This window comes from Podarcis gaigeae, assembly GCF_964106915.1.
Source record: "Podarcis gaigeae genome assembly, chromosome: 15".
NCBI classification, from domain to species: domain Eukaryota; kingdom Metazoa; phylum Chordata; class Lepidosauria; order Squamata; family Lacertidae; genus Podarcis; species Podarcis gaigeae.
In genome coordinates, this window is record NC_139692.1 from 37,484,988 (window position 1) to 37,501,624 (window position 16,637).

The 16,637-nt window shown below is 45.2% G+C and overlaps 2 protein-coding genes across 6 annotated transcripts in view; one reads left to right on the plus strand and one right to left on the minus strand.

Moving 5' to 3' along the window:
• Positions 1-16,637, minus strand: part of EVI2A (ecotropic viral integration site 2A) — a 172,653-nt gene that overhangs the window by 46,352 nt on the left and 109,664 nt on the right. The window lies entirely within an intron of this gene.
• Positions 15,619-16,637, plus strand: part of NF1 (neurofibromin 1) — a 155,855-nt gene continuing 154,836 nt past the window's right edge. For 2 of the 3 annotated variants that reach the window (XM_083714249.1, XM_083714250.1), the window contains exon 1: positions 15,619-15,967. In XM_083714249.1, the coding sequence (XP_083570375.1) occupies positions 15,908-15,967 (60 nt within the window). In that variant the 5' untranslated portion in view covers positions 15,619-15,907. The remainder of the gene's footprint in view (positions 15,968-16,637) is intronic. The other variant, XM_083714251.1, reaches the window with a different exon arrangement.

The window sequence follows — 16,637 nt, forward strand, 5'->3', positions numbered from 1 at the left end:
CCCAGCAACTCTGGGCTGCTCCCAGCAGAATATGAAAAACACGATAAAACATCAAAGATTAAAAATGTGCAGTTCCTCCACCTGTAAATGTTTAAGGATTAAGATCATAAGGGCAGCCATGTTGGGTCAGGCGAAAGGCCTAACTAAGTTGAGCATCCTGCTAGCTGCAGTGGCCAACCCTGGAGAAATGCAGAAGCAGAAGGCGAAAGAAAATACCCTCCCATGTTGTTAATCTTAAGAAAATGTTGTGCAATGGTACAGTGCCAATGAACAGAGAATTTCCATAAAGCCATCAAGATCCTGTTAATAACTCCCTTTTGAAGGAATCTAGGACTTCTCCACCTTGCTCTTGTCCTGTGTGTAAAAAGCACAGGTTTGAGTGGTTTTCCCCTTGCCCTGCTCCTTCCCAAGGGAATACCTGCTCTTTGGCACTAAACTGGAACAAATGGCAATCCGTGGAAAAACCTGAATTGCTGTTTACTCCTATTGAGCACTAAATAATGTTTTTTTCCACTCTGGGGGCAGGACAGGAGGAAGTGTGGATAAAGCCTTACGTCAGTGGATATCAAAACATTGTGTGGTAATTCACAGAGTGTACCCTGGGTCCCTTGCTCATTTGGCTCCCCTTCGAAAAAGGGGAAATTATGGCAATATCCACATTAGAAATCACTACATTTTACAAGTAGTCAAAGGGACCAGTGAGGGCGAAGGTTAGGAAGACGTTCGGAGGGAAAACTGCACACCTTTGTGCCACAGTGCAAGAAAGGTGATTTTTGTGTCCAACCCCAGGTACGCCTCTGGCAATTCATTACATTGGGTTGTAGCCAATGTCAATCCTACTGAGAGTAGACCCACTGAAATTAATGGAATTGAATCATATCCATAAATTTCAATAAGCCTAGTCTGAGTAGGGCTCAAAGGTGATGCGACCCATTATTTGCTGAGTGAATAAGTCCTTCTGTTTTTGTCTGCCTGGCACACACATTCACACACACCTGATGCCAAGAATCCTGGGAATTGAAGTTTACTTCTCACATTGCTACAATTCCCAGCACCTTTCATAAAATACAGTTCCTAGGATCCTTCTTCAGGCAGGAGTGGAATGTGCTTTCAATGTGTGGGCTGTACATAGATCTACTGCCAATCAGTTTTGACAGATGACCCCAAGTTATAGTGTTGTTATAAGCTTTGGGGAAAATAAATGAATGTAAGGATCTATCTGGCTAATATTTGGAATACTGAAGGGCAGATTCCAGGTCTGTGGAAAAATACAGGCTCAGCTTCCTTTCCAAGCCAGGACCTCACCTTCCTATTATATCCCGAGAACTGGTGTGTTGGCTAATACCAAAACCAGAGGTTCTCAAAAACTTTAGGCCTGGAAATCTCAAAGTAAATCAAGAAAAACTCCTTCATTCAATTCCCATATTGTATTGGCACCCGCTGCCAAGTTTTGTAGCGCCTTTGAGCAAAAAGCCCTCATTTGCCCCTTTCCTCTAGGCCCAAACCACACAATTTCCCCCAGGGAGAGTGCAAAGGTGCTGTTCTGTCCTCTTATTACATGAGGGAGGTGAGATGATCTCTCCCAGATTGTTGCCTGCTGTGCTGGTCCTCTATTTGCAGAGAGGGGCTTTTTTGTTTTTAACATAGGGGAACATTCCTGTTATCTCCCACCTTGATCCTCTACAATCTCATTCAGGTGCATGTGGGAACCAGGGGCTTTAGATTCAGAAAGATGCCACCTGCAATGCTCTACCCATTTAGATGTAGCCCCATTTTACTTGTGGCACTTATTACTGAGATGTTTAGGATTTCAGCTGACAGACACAGCTCACCCCCCACCCCACCCCGGTGGTTATTTTTCTGCTTTCTCAGCGCTGTGCTTTTTGCCACAACTTATTCCAACGACAGCAACTGGGAGAGGTGCCTTTGCGTCCTCAAATAGCACTCTATATGATGCCAAGATATTCATGCCGCCTCACCCGTAAATCTCCAATCTGTTGGCATTTGCTGGACATGATAAATAAATTTAATAGCCGTGGTCTGGAAACCCCTTCAATATGTCTCTGTTCCTGGGTTATTGATGTCAAAATGTGTTCCAAATGCATTCTCTCATCCTTTGAGGTTGTTGCAGCAAACAGATGTGCCCTTGACTGCCCGAAGGAAGAAAATAAACTCTGAAGAAGTTGAAGGGGAATTGGTGGCGGGATTTTTTTGTTTTTACAAAAGGACTAGATTTGAAAAATCCAAACGTGCCTTCCGTCATTCAGCTCGCAAAGGTAAGCCATTACAACAGGGAACACACAATTGCACATTCCAATAATGTCGCAAATTGCTAAACCACACAATTGGTTTAACGCAGCAGATGCACGGCTTATTTACTAAACTGAGTGCCAATCTGATTGAGGGCTCCTCAAGTTTAAAATGGGTTGTTGTGGAATGGGGAAGTGAAAACAATTATCACTTGATGAAGTGGCCAGCATCTGCCTCAGAAACAATGGCTGCATACATCCCATATAGTTCAAGTCCATTTCAAATTCATAGCTTCCTTCAAAGAATCCTGGAAACTGTAGTTTGTTAAGGGTGCTGGGAATTGTAGATCTGTGAGGGGAATTACAGTTCCCAGTATTCTGGGGGTGGGTAGACCCAGACTCTCCCAGTGTCCCTATTTTCCAGGGACATCCCAGATTTAGAGAAGCCATCTCAGTTTCTGATTTGATCCCGAAATGTCCCGCTTTTCCTTAGGACATCCCTGTCTCCATCAGAGAAATGTTGGAGGATATGGAGTTATCCACCCACTGGCAAGCCATTTGAAGGCAATCCTGTACTGTATAGGGAAGGTTTTTTTTTTAATGGTTAATGTTTTATTATGTTTTTATGTATGTTGGAAGCTGCCCAGAGTGGCTGGGGCAACCCAGTAAGATGTGTGGGGTATAAATGGTAAAATTATCATTATGGAATAGGACATCCGTATTTTCATCAGATAAATGTTGGAGGGTATGGGAGATCATGTGCTTTAAATGTTTTGTGTGAATGCAGCTAGTATTTGTTTATTTCAGAACACTAGACAGCAAAACCTTATGTGGAAACTGGCAAGTGGTGCCATCAGAGCAAGATTTTGAGGCAGAAGTCCAGGGTTCCTTTCATCATAATGACCTAGAACAGTCCTGTAACACAGCAGGGCTGGTTTGCCACAGTTTTAATTAAGCAAAGTCGTACATCTTGTCATTTAAAGAGGAAGCTGCCTGTAAGACCATGAAGTCCAGAGTCTAAAACTGCCTAAATGAACCTCTGGAACTGTGACTCCCAGTATTGCCACAATCTATTATCCCACTTTCCTATCACAGCTTAAGGACTGGTGTGTTGGTTCATGCCTAAGACAAAAGGTTGTCAAAGTTTGTCCCTTAGCTGTTTTTGTTTTTAAAAGACTTTAGATTCCCAAAGAAAAAAAGCAATAGCTGATATGCATATTGATAACAACCTCTGAATTAACCTTTAATTTGACAAATTCAGAGTGGGAATCAGAGGTCAAAATGAAAAGAAAGTGAATCAATAACTCTTAAGATTACACATACATTGCTCCTGTGTTTTTCACTTGATCTGCAGACATTATGCGGAGAGAAAACTTATGTTTGAGAGAGTTAGCTAATCACGATGCTTTTTAAGAGAGCTAGTTTGGTGTAGTGGTTAAGAGCGGTAGTCTCATAATCTGGGGAACCGGATTTGCGTCTCCGCTCCTCCACATGCAGCTGCTGGGTGACCTCGGGCTAGTCACACTTCTTTGAAGTCTCTCAGCCTCACTCATCTCACAGAGTGTTTGTTGTGGGGGAGGAAGGGAAAGGATATTGTTAGCTGCTTTGAGACTCCTTAAAGGGAGTGAAAGGCGGGATATCAAATCCAAACTCTTCTTCATCTTCTTTAAAGCAAAACCAACAAGGCTTGAACCTGGGACCTTCTATGTGCAAAAACAGAGACTTGTCCCCTGAGTCACAACAGTCTTTTTCCTTGTTTTAGTAGATGACAAGGGATTGAACATCGCAGAGTAATGGATTTTCATCCATCACAGCTGAAATATGATGTGAGACCTTTATGAGTACGTGTATAAAGGCTCACTCCTTTTGATGGAGTCATCTTCCACATGATGCTTTTTGGAGTAACTCTGCAAGCAGTTCAGCTGGAGTGAGTCACGTTGCAAGCCTGTTTGGACAGAGACAATCAAGGCCGTTGATAAAAACCACTGTTTGGTTAACCTTGTTGCAAGGCTCAGAAATTGAGAACAGCATAGGAGACAAGCAAGGCACGTTCTCTTTTTGAAGCGCTGCTGGTGGCCCTGCAGTACTTGACTGCCACAAAGAGCTTTAGAGAACAGCAAGGAAGCGCTGGGACTCCACAGATTAATAGAAAATGTTTGATGTCAAAGGAACAAATGATTGCCATGGCAGTAAAGAGACACCAGAAGGGCTCAGGGGTGTAGTTTGCCTCACGTTTATTTGCTTTACAAATTTATAATCTGCACTGCCATAAAAATATAGCAATACACAGAGTGCAAAATAAAAGGATAGAGATGACAAAAGATCCATGAAAACATCAATATAATGAAATAAATACTAATTAGTTAATACTGTGTCCTTGAACTCTGGTAATTCCTCTTTCTTGCCTGAATAGAGGAGGCAGAGGCAGGCGGTTGTGTAAATTAGCATATTGTACAGTGGTAAAATATGAAATTGTTGCTCTTCCCACTTTTACCTCTTGCCCTAAATGCCGCTGGAAGATTCCCCAGAAGGGTGAAAAGGTTTTCCCACCCCTGTGTTAGAGCCTCACTGCTATGTCCCCCTGGTTTTGTGCTTTTTTATAGAATTGTAGAATTGGAATGGACCACGAGGACCATCTAGTCCACCCCCTGCAAAATGCAGGAATATTTTGCCCAACTAGGGACTCGAACCCATGACCCTAATTAAGAGTATCTTTTCAGAATTGGAAATAACTAACAGATTAAGGATTACTTTCAGGCAAGCAGGAAGGTGTCCAAAATGGGGCAAGGAGTGGAAGTGTGAAGGTAAAAAACCACCTCATTAATTTGAGTTCTAAATGACCTGTCAGTGTTGCAGATCTAGGGAAGTGATTCAGAGCCTTCCTACAGGCTTTGTGTGTGTGTTTGTTGAACGCTTTTTGTTGGCGTGCAGCAACGTGGCTTCCCTTTCCTCTGCCAGCTCTTGCATGAAATTGTTTGACCATGAAGAACAAGGAGGTCGAGTATCATGTTACTGTGGCACACTTTGCCAAAACAAAAACAAGTTTCTGGCTACGATGATATGTCATTAGCGAAAGAATAGCATATCCTGGAAGACGAGAGTTCAGACAGGGCTTGACAGTGATCTTTCATAATCCTCCTCATACACAGACAAAAGATGCAGTTTCTTACTTTAAATAATTATTATGCTTATTCCTAGTCAATTTTATTACCTGTCCTTCGGCATCCGATCCCAGGGCAACTTACAACAGTTTTAAATTCAACACAGTATTAAAAACAGGGTGTGTTAAAAACTGTGTTCCTACCTCTTTAAACTGTTATGGCTTTCCCCAAAGAATTTTGGGAATAGTAGTTTGTTAAGGGTGATGAGAGCTGCAGTACTAGGAGACCCCTCTTTACAGAGCTCTCCAATTCCCAGAGTTCCCTTGGGAAAGAGGTATTGCTTGTTAAACCATTCAGGATTTGTAGTTCTGTAAGGGGAATAAGGGTCCCCTACTAACTCTCAGCAACCTTAACTAACTACAGTTCCCAGAATTCTCTGGGGGAAGCCATGACCATGTAAAGTGGTAAAGCTAAAGGGACCCCCGACCATTAGATCCAGTCGTGGCCGACTCTGGGGTTGCGGCGCTCATTTCGCTTTACTGGCCGAGGGAGCTGGCGTACAGCTTCCAGGTCATGTGGCCAGCATGACTAAGCCACTTCTGGCAAACCAGAGCAGTGCACGGAGATGCCGTTTACCTTCCTGCCAGAGTGGTACCTATTTATCTACTTGCACTTTGATGTGCTTTTGAACTGCTAGGTTGGCAGGAGCAGGGACCGAGCAATGGGAGCTCACCCCGTTGCGGGGATTCGAACCGCTGACCTTCTGATTGGCAAGTCCTAGGCTCTGTTGTTTAACCCACAGCACCACTTGTGGTACAGTACTGCTTTAAACCTATTGTGCAGATGGTGCTCCTGTGCTGAATGGGGCTCTCCAGTATGGCCTGGCCCAAATAACTCTTGTGCAGCTGCATAACTCAATGCATGAGTTAACAAAGTCAGACTTTGGCACCAAAAATCTGAAGAGCAACAGAGCAGTGATAAAAGCAGGTGAGTGAGGAAACAGGGGGCAAGGGTTACTCCAAGGAGGGCAGCCGAGAAGCACTTGGAAGGAAGGTGTTGTGCGTGTTTAAAAAACGAGCATGTTGGGTTTATGATTAAAGCTGTTAATGGTTAATGAGTTTTACTTTGCTTTGATGGGAGATGCTGAGAAGGTTTGACGAAGAGGGCAAAGGAGTGTTGCAGGTGCAGAAGAGGCGTGGGGATGATGGCAGCCCCTCTTTATGATAGGAGGACCAGCTCAATAATTGAGTGACATTTAGCCGTATCCCTGTAACATCAAAAGTAACTAGTCAAAGGTAGGAGGGGTGATTTCAAGCCAATACGTGAACTTTCTGCACCCACATGACTCCAGGCTTGGTGGGCTTCCCTTCTCTGGACACATTGACACTGTACATTTAAAGCAGTATTGTACAATTTTAAACAGTCATGGCTTCTTCCAGAGCAACCTGTAGTTAATCTGGGTGCTGAGAGTTGTTAGGATGCCCCTACGAGCAACGCTTATCGGAGTGGTTTGTCCTTCAATCCCTCTTCTCAGTGAAATCTGGGAACTGTAGGTTCTGTGAGGGGAATTTGGGAGAACTGAATCTCTCTGAGTTTTTTTCTGTGTTTTTTTTTTTTTTAAGGATGGGTAGCGTGGCTAGAATGAAAACAAGAACAAAAATCACACCAACTTTTGTGCCAGCTCTAGAAATATAATCCTCACTTATTTATGGCTATAAATAAGCAATGTTTTGCAAAATAGACCAGATGGAATTAGGGATGTGCCTCTCGATGTTTGTTCTCTTGGTTTCTCATTTTTTCCCCAGACTTACAAGCTAGACACCTTTCCTGGGCGCCAAGATGAGCTCAGTGTTTGTTGAGTGCAGTGACCTGAGGTAAAATCCAACCAAGTCCTACTCAGAGTAGGACCAAACTCACTCTCATTTATTGATTTCAGTGGGTTTACTCAGAGTCGGGCTAGCATGGGTACAACCTATTGAGAGGCGTTTGGTGACGTTGCTGAGGCCTGGGAAGCAGCAAGGCCTGCTCTACTACAAGGTTTTGCAACAGGTACACAACTTGGCAAGAGTGTAAAATTGACGTGGGGAAGGCTACAGGCCGCTACAGCCACTCCTGTTATGAACAGAATGGAAAGTCATTTAATCAATTTCCCCTTTTTGCCATATCTTTGCCCCAAATCTAACATCTCAACAAGTAATTTATTAACACCAATAAACGATGGCAGGTTGTGAAACCCTCCCTTTCTTCCAATTAACCCTGTGGGTTTTGTTGTTGTTGCTCTTGTTCTTACGGTATATTTCAGATCAGGGAAGGAGGGGAGTTGATCTCTGACATGGGCTGAAAAACAAAAATACAAAAACACTGAACCTCAAAAATATTGTGAGCCATGTTATTCCAACTGCTTTGTGCAAACAAGAAAGCAAATATTGAGCTTCCCCTTTTCTGATTACTGCTGTTAGTTCCCCCACTCTTCCTGTGTTGACTGATAAAATGGTGCATCAGAGCTGTAAGCAGATCTTATCAGCACAGCCTTATGATTGCTTTCAACTGGTCAAATGATCGTTGCTGATTAACCACCTGCTTGTTAACCAAGTAATTAATCAATGAAATGAAATGGCACATTATCAAAACCTCAATTGTAGGAAGGTTTGTAGAATCATAGTTAGAAGGGACCCCAAGGGTCATCGAGTACAAATGAGGTTAATACAGGAATCTCAACCAAAGCATCCATGACAGATGGCCACCCAACCTCAGCTTAAAAACCTCCAAGTAAGGAGAGTCCACAACTGTCAAAGCTGTTCCTGATATTTAGTTGGAATTTCCTTGTAATTTGAGGCCATTGGTTCGAGTCCTACCCTCCACAGCAGGAGAAAACTGGCTTGCTCCATCTTCCATGTGACAGCCCTTCAGTTACTTGAACTTTATAGTACAGAACATTCCTGGTATTTTCTTTTTATTCCATTTTATGGTACTATCCACGGTGACCCAAAACTGAACTAGATAGACCAATGACCTCCTGCGCTCATAGCTTTATTGACCTGACAGCATTAACTTCTGAGTAATAGCCTTCAAATTAAGAGTCACCAGATGCGTAAGAAAACAGGGCTCCTTTCCGCACCAACCATTAACACTGGTGTAAAAGACGGGATTTCAGCAAGTCTAGCTTGTTATGCAGGGCAACACCTACTGAAATTACCTCATCTGCACCAGGTGCAGGGAACCTTTGGTCCTCCAGGTGTTGATGAACAGCTGTTCCCACCATCCCTGCAACTGATCATACCTAAGGAACATATGTCAAACCTAGGGGATCAAGCCAGTGGCCCATCTAGGCCAGCATCCTGTTCTTACAGCAGCCAGCCAGATGCCTCAATGGGAAACCTGCAAGCCAAGGTGGTTGGGAGTTGTTGTTCAGCAACAGCCAGAGAGTAAAAGCTTTTAATCACAGGTGTTTATTTTAATGTGTTGATGGGATTGTTTTACTGTATTTTTAAAAATCTAGGAGCGTTTATGTTTCTGTAATTGGTTGTATACAGTGGTACCTTGGTAGTCGAACGGCTTGGCTCCCAAACAAATCGGCTCCTGAATGCTGAAAACCTGGAAGTGAGTGTTCTGGTTTGCAAACGTTTTTCGGAAGCTGAACGTTTGATGCGGCTTCCGATGGAGTGCAGGAAGCTCCTGCAGCTAATCAGAAGCGGTGTCTTGGTTTCTGAACCATTTTGGGAGTCGAACGGACTCCTGGAATGGAATAAATTCAAGAACCAAGGTACCACTGTATTTGTAAATGGCTTGGAAGTCAACTTTGGCATGCCATATGTCCATATGCCATGATGAGAGTCGCATAGAGATCCATAGTTAAAAGTATAAGTCGGCAAATGTGTCCTCTTTTTTGCTCTTCAAAATACGCCAACCCTGGATAATGAGGCTGACGCATACAATTATAGGACAGCTGTGGTGTGTTTTGCATCTGGTCGCCCTGCTTGAAACTGGGAAGGTGACATAGGACAGCCTAGGTGCAATGACGTCCAGGGTCTCTCCTTTTCTCTCTCTCACTTTAATGTAATGTAAGGCATCTCACCCTTTTACCCTATAATACAATAACCATATTTGGCCTCTCTCTAGGAAAGCAGCTTTTAAAGTGGTTAATGATTAAAATGCCTCGTCAAAACAACCTCAGAAGCAGCTATTTGAAACACTTGAGCTCCTGGAAAAAGGGTTTTGGCTGCCTATGTAGGAGCTTGTCACCTACCTACGTTAAAGGATTATAGCTTCCCAGCTGAGATAAAGTTGCCAGGTTGCAGCCAGGAGGTTGTGGAAGGGAAAGGGCCATAGCTCCAGGGGCGAGCAGATGATGATTTGCATGAGATCAGGTCCCAGGTTCAATCGCTGTGGTGGAGCAAACAGTCTGGTTGGCCCATGCAGGAGCCAGGCTATTGAACCACATAGCGCTCCATGGGGGATGTGACGTCATTGCCATTCATTCATTGGTTCCTTCCATGTGCAATGGTGGCACCACTAGTCCTTGAATGGTGACCCTTGGGGCCGTTCCATAGGTACGTAGGAGCTGGGGAAGAGTCTCATGTGGCAAAAACAATGTCTGGGCATGTCATGTGGTAGAAGCGACAAGGCTGTTGTTGGCACCCGTCCGTCTTAGGAGACTATGGAAGACTGTGCCGTCGGGGGTAAAGTTAAAACTGTCGCAGAGTTACAGTGGCTGCAGAGACTGATATGGGAGAGACATGTTTTGTTGCAGCTGGGGCAGATGGAGGAATCCACCTTCGCAGCTAGAAGATGCACCAAGGCGTTTCTTCTATCTATGCTCCCCCCAGCAGCCCTTTCTCCTCTGGTCGCTGCTGTGGGTAGGCGAACCGTCACTAGGCCCTTTAGACGCAGAGTAACATGTCAATTGGATGTGGTTAACTCAAATAAGCTGCTGGGCAGGCAAAGATTCCAATCCTCTGACTCAACTATGGAACATAACACAGATATTGTGTGTAGAGGCCAACCATTCCAAGGGTTTGAGAGAGGCCCTTCTTCTCCAGTTCCATCCCCACCCCTTGCGAAGGGAAGTCTGGCTGTTGAGATGCCATTTGGCCTGCTTCCTTCTGTCAGCGCAACTGCTCTTGAGAGCCAAATGCATTTTCCACAGTTGTTTGCCTATGAACAAGTCTGCCTTTATCCTATATCTGCCTTGTTTTGTTCAGGCATCTCCTCCTGTTGGCTACCCTTTCCCTAAGAAAAAGACCCAGACGCTTAACATTTGTCTTTCAGCTTCAGAGCATGGACACGATCTAAGTTTGAGGACGCATTGTTCCAAAGAGGACTTCAAAGGAGCTCTGCTTTGCAGTTTGATAGTGCTGTTCTGCTGTGGTTGCAAAACAAGATGATAACCTTTATTCGGCAGTTTATTTTTCTCTCTATATTTCTTCAACATTTTAATAATAATAAAGCAATAAGAGGTTTTATATCTACAATATACACAGAACCAAACATGACAAGATATTTACCATATTTTTCTGTGTATAAGACAATATTCCCTCCCAATTTTTTTAAGTTTAAAATTGAGGGTCGTCTTATACACAGAATGGTTTCTATCATTCCGGGATGTCCTGCCCAAATCAGGACAGTTGATGGCTATGTGGTTACTTGCCAGTTCCTGAGGATCCAGCTGCGTGCCATGTTAAGAGCTGTGCCCCCCTGCCCCCGGTCTTTGAAAGGAAGATGCAGGGGGCGTGCTACTTGTTGGATTAATATCTTAGCTAGCGCTCAGCGATGCACCTAGGCCTTTTTTTCTGCCTGCAATACTTTGTAACCAGTGCTTTGCCTATGTACTGATCCAATTTATGCAATAAATATTTGGGCAGAAACAGAACCAAGTGGTTGAGTTGTTTCCCCAGCAGTAAGAGCCAAGGCAATATGATTTACATAAAACTTACGACATTTGCTTTCAGGGAAAGGCCATGTTATATAATCGCAGAGCTATTAATTTCATTACCTGCCTCTTGGCACAAAGATCAAGGCTTCCAATTTAAGTAGCAACCCTGTAATTACAGTATGTGCTCCATTGCCCTGCCTGGATTTGAGGTTAAGGAGACTCTCAAGGGTTGCAGCAGAAGATGTGCAAGGGAAAGTCGTGTCTGGCACTCCCCAGATCTGAGTTGGCACACCCTCTACTATTTGTTTTGCCTCATTCATCTTAAAGTGTCACAATTGTCTTGGTACTTTGCAGAATTACATCAGAGTACGTTCTTTTGCCTTGCACGGAGTTAAGACACAGTGCCGTATGACAGTACTGCAGTCACGTCCACAACATGTGCTTAAAGCACAAGGCTTCCCTCAAATAATAATGGGAACTCTAGTTTGTTAAGGGTGCTGGGAATTGTAGCGCTGTGAGAGGTAAATTATGGTTCCCATGATTTTGCGGGGGGGGGGGGACCATGTACATTAAATGTCCTGTCCTGGTAAACTAGTGCATCCAAATCTATTAAAAGGCAAATTATTTATAATGAAAGGGTATCAAGCATCCCACTTAGGATTCCTAAGTGCATTCCTTTGTACTTAGAAGCAAGTGCCCTTGCGTTCATTCAGGTTTACTTCCCTGTACATTTGCATAGGGTTGCAACCTTAATAATGGCAACCTTAATAAAGGGTGTCAAAAGCCTTCTTAAAAATATATATTTACTGTAGCCTACAGACTGGTTGGCAGCAAGAAGATGGGTGAAACAGAGGGAAGAGGGAGGGCATCTCCCTGAAACAAGTTGTCTAGACTCAGGAAAATCAGTAAGTCTGAAAGTCTTTAAAGTGCTGTTACACTACTTCAATAGTGATGCAAAATCCTGGGAACAGTAGTTTGTTAAGGGTGTTGGGAAGTGTAGCTCTGTGAGGTCAGCACCTTAAACCACAGTTCCCAGGATTCTTCATGACCACTGATGTGGCACAATAGCACTTTAAGGCTATATCTAAAGCACATCCCCACTTCCAAAGAGTCCTGGGAATTATAGTTTGTAAAGGGTGCTGGGCGTTGCAGCTTAGTGAGAGGTCAACTACAGCAAGGGAGAGAAAAACTTAAAGTCTAATAATTTGAGGAATTAGGTCTCTTAAAGCATGTGATGCCATAAAGCAAACTTTGTACACCCTTTCCACGGGGGCTGTCACATGGTAACCTAGATTCACGAATTTCAAGAAAAGCAGCCCATTTTCTTTTCTGCCACTCCCTGTGCTTAATGCATTGCAAAGGAGGATCCCGTGACAGTTGTCATCCCTGCTCTCTCCTCTCAGTACAAAGCAGACCTGCCTGGAGGCAGAAGCAGATCCTGGCAGAGAATCAACCACTCCTTCCACTGGAATGCCGCTGGATCCTAAAGTACATTCAGCACAAACAAACTTATGCAGACAGGTGTGGTTGGAAGAAGACTCTCAGGTCTGCTCAGTGTTCCAAGAGCACCTTCTGCAGTACATATAAACTGGAAAAATGAGGCTCAAACAAGGCCAAAGCGGATTTGTCAGGGCAGCTGTTTGGAACATCTGGTGTTGTTTTAGACTTGAACTCAGGTTTTGACCAATCTCTTGCCAATGCTCTGTGTTCCCATGTAAAGAAAGTGAAGAAACTAATGCAATGGATCTATGAGGATTAGCCAACTGTGTTGCGAATAGCAAGAGCAGGTTTTAAGTTCTCCTTGAGTCTTAAAGCTCACTGGGCGACCTTGGGCCTGTCAGCATCACTCAGTCTAACCTACCTCACAGGGCTGTTGCAAGGACAGAACTGGGGCAGCAGGAGAAGCCTGTATAGAACATAACCCAAAGGTGGGGAACTTCAGGCCTATGTCGCAGGGAAGGAGAGCTGAAAATAATGCTAATATATTTCACATCTGGAAACCAATGTGCCCCTTTGGTTTCAGATAGTACATGAGTTAGATGAGTCTGAAAAGCCTGGGACACAAATTTTCACAACCTTCTAGCAGTTATGGTGGCTCATTTACCAGAAGTACAGTGGTACCTCGGGTTACACACGCTTCAGGTTACATATGCTTCAGGTTACAGATTCCACTAACCCAGAAATATTACCTCAGGTTAAGAACTTTGCTTCAGGATGAGAACAGAAATTGTGCTCCGGCAGCGCGGTGGCAGCAGGAGGCCCCATTAGCTAAAATGATGCTTCAGGTTAAGAACAGTTTCATGTTAAGAACAGACCTCCAGAACGAATTAAGTACTTAACCTGAGGTACCACTGTAATGTATTTAGCGTTAACTCTGCAAATGTATACTCAATTCTGACCAAACTAAGACTTCTAGAGCAAAACGTACATCAGGGGCGCATGCATGTGCAGCAATTATTATTATTATTTTTTTAAAGCAGAGGAATATGTGAGATTTATATGTTGGCAGGCCTGGATATTCTGCTAGTCTCGCAGGCTTTGACTCACGCTTTACAAACAGGAATTTTGGCCTGATGCCCTGCAGCTTGACATAGTTTTCGCCTGTTTCATTTCCTTCCTGTAGCGTAAAAACAGAAAGTTCACCCAGTTGTTTGGCCTTTGCTATGTTCAGGTTACAGATCAGAATAATGGAGCTCCCTCATTACCCTGATGCCATGACATCATATAAGGAGGTGGCTATATCCAGAGTTCATGATACAATGACAAGGTCACAAGACTCACTGAGCATCAGACCTGGTTGTTTTTTTCAGTGAAAAGGGCCTGAGGCAACAAGCGTTCATCTCTCTCTGTCATTAGTTTTAGCTAGGCCCATGTGACTACTTCTGATCTGCAGGGTTTTACACAACAGACACACAACAGTCGCCTCTCTCTAATCCTGGTATTTCTCCTCTTTATTGGGGTGTGTGGGATAACAGATTGTGCAGTGAGTCTTTGTTAACATCAGTGCTGGAATAAGCAGTAAAAACACCTGCATTAGGGTCAGCCAAGATAAGTTGTGAGCTAGAACTCCTCATCGGGCTCAACACTGAACAAAAAATGTGGTCAGACAGCAGTGTCTCCAGCAATGTGATCCTGCAAAGGGAACTGGATCCAGGGTGGGGACACACCTTAATGATATGCAATGGTATCACAGAGCATCCTAGCACTATTGTCATGATGAAGACAGAAGGAGCAAAGACTAGGCCTGCAACGAAAGCTTTATTGAACAGAGAGCTGTGTCCAGAAAGGCAAGTAGTTGCATGCGAAGAACAGCTTCTGTGCCATGAACCTGCTCTCAACATCCGTTCCATTCAACTTTTTTTTTAAAGCTATATTTATTAATGTTCACAAAACAGGAAAAAAGACAAACTAGAAGGAAAGGCATATGGAAAGGGGAGAGCTGCTGCTGTTGGTTTTTTGTATCTTTTATTTTGTTGCAATTTATGTGGAAATTGTTGTGTTTGGTTTTGTATTTTGTAATGGTTAATTTACTGTTTCAGTCTTCTTTCGTTGTGTTGCAGTTATGTATTTTTGCATGTTGTAAGCCGCTCTGCAAATTGTAGCTCGGTGGGGGGAACTTTCCAGCTTAAAGTCTCAATGACAGTGAAGAAATATGGGAACAGAGAATTACTGAATAAATAAAAGCAAAGTACGCTCTGGTTTTCTCTTGTCTCTGCTCCACCCCTTAACGCACCAAATGTTTTCGCGTCAAGCGAGTGACCTCTAGTGGACAAACTGGCAAAAATAATTTACAAAACTGGTAGCAGAAGTATCAGAGTCACGAAGGAATGTAAGAACCGTAAACAGACTCAACATTGGTGGGAAGAGTCCCATTTGTCCTAATAATCTAGCTCAGGAAACTAGGAAGTTTATTATTATCATCATCATCATCATCATTGTTGTCCACCTGACTCGTCAAAAGTAATAGCTAGAGAGCTAAATGGCATGTTGAGATTCCTGCATTGCAGGGGCTTGGACTAGATGACCCTTGGAGTCCCTTCCAACTCTGCAATTCTTCCTCCAATCCACCCTGTCCTCTTCGCCGCGCCTGCGCAGTAGTGCTTCCCTTCGCCCGCTGGTCGGCTTTCACACTGTTTTCTCCAACCCTGCCGCACATTTCCGCGCCGCGCCTGCGCCCTACCCCTTCGCCTTTCCCGCGCCCCTCCCCGCCTCCCGCGCGCATGCGCCCTTATCCCCTCCCGCCGCGCCTGCGCCGCCTCCGCTTTCTCCCACCCTCTCCCCATGCGTGCGCCGCTGCCCTTTGGCTTCCGAGCTCTTTCCCCCCCTCAACCCACCCACCGCGTGCGCGCATGCGTCGCGGCCCGAGCTCCCTCCGCCCGTCGCGCATGCGCTTTGCCTTGGTTCACTCCTCTCTCGCTTGCTCTCCCCCCTCCCCACCCCCGCCCCACTTGTCGCTCCCCCCGCTTCCCTCTCTCTCCCGGCGTCCGGGGCTGGCGTTGGGGGCGGACTCTGGTCCCCGCTTCCGGTGTGGTGTCATGGTGGCTCGTAGGCTGTGATGGCTGAGGAGGAGGAGGGGAGCTGAGAGCGCGGCGGCGGCGGCGGCCGGATCGAGCCGAGGGGGAAGAAGGGGCGGGGGCGTCGAGACCCTCCTCCTCCTCCTCCCCCGCCTGGCTGGGCGGCGGGACATGGCGGCCCACAAGCCGGTGGAGTGGGTGCAGGCCGTGGTCAGCCGCTTCGACGAGCAGGTAACGGCCCTGTGGGCTGCAGGATATGTGGGGGGGGGGGAGAAGAGGCGGCATAGGGTGGGGGGCCCTTTGGGGGAAGAGCTGGAAGGGCCTTTCGGGGGGGGGGCTTTCCAAGCAGGGACGAATGCATACAAATTTATATATGTGTGTGTGTGTCTTTTCTGAGGGGGCCCGTTTTCCCCTCAGAAAGTGTCGTCGTCGGATCCTAGAATTAGACAGTTGGAAGGGGTCCCCCCATGGTCCTCTAGTCCAACCCCCTGCTATGCAGGAATCTCGACTAAAGCATCCCTTGACAGATGCTTAGAAACCTCTAAGGAAGGAGAGCCCACAACCTCTTAGGGAGGATGCCTTTGCGAGGTAACTCCCTCTGCTCCTTTCAAAGGATGCCGTGATTTTTTTGGGGGGGGGTGGCTGGGTGGGAAGGCAAAGCTTCCTGGGGAAAAGATTGAGGAATTGGGGTGCCATGCAAGGGAAAAGCGTGTGTGCGTTTTCCTCACTCTCTGGCCTTCTTCAGGGAGAGGAGATGGGGACCCTTTACGGATGTGCTAGTCCCTTTTAGTCAGTGTGTGTCTGTTTATGGATGCAGAGCATCCTTGCAGATCTCCCAGGCAATACACACCCAAACTGATTAAAGGGTGTGTGGGGGGAAAGAGTCCCCTCTCTATACAAG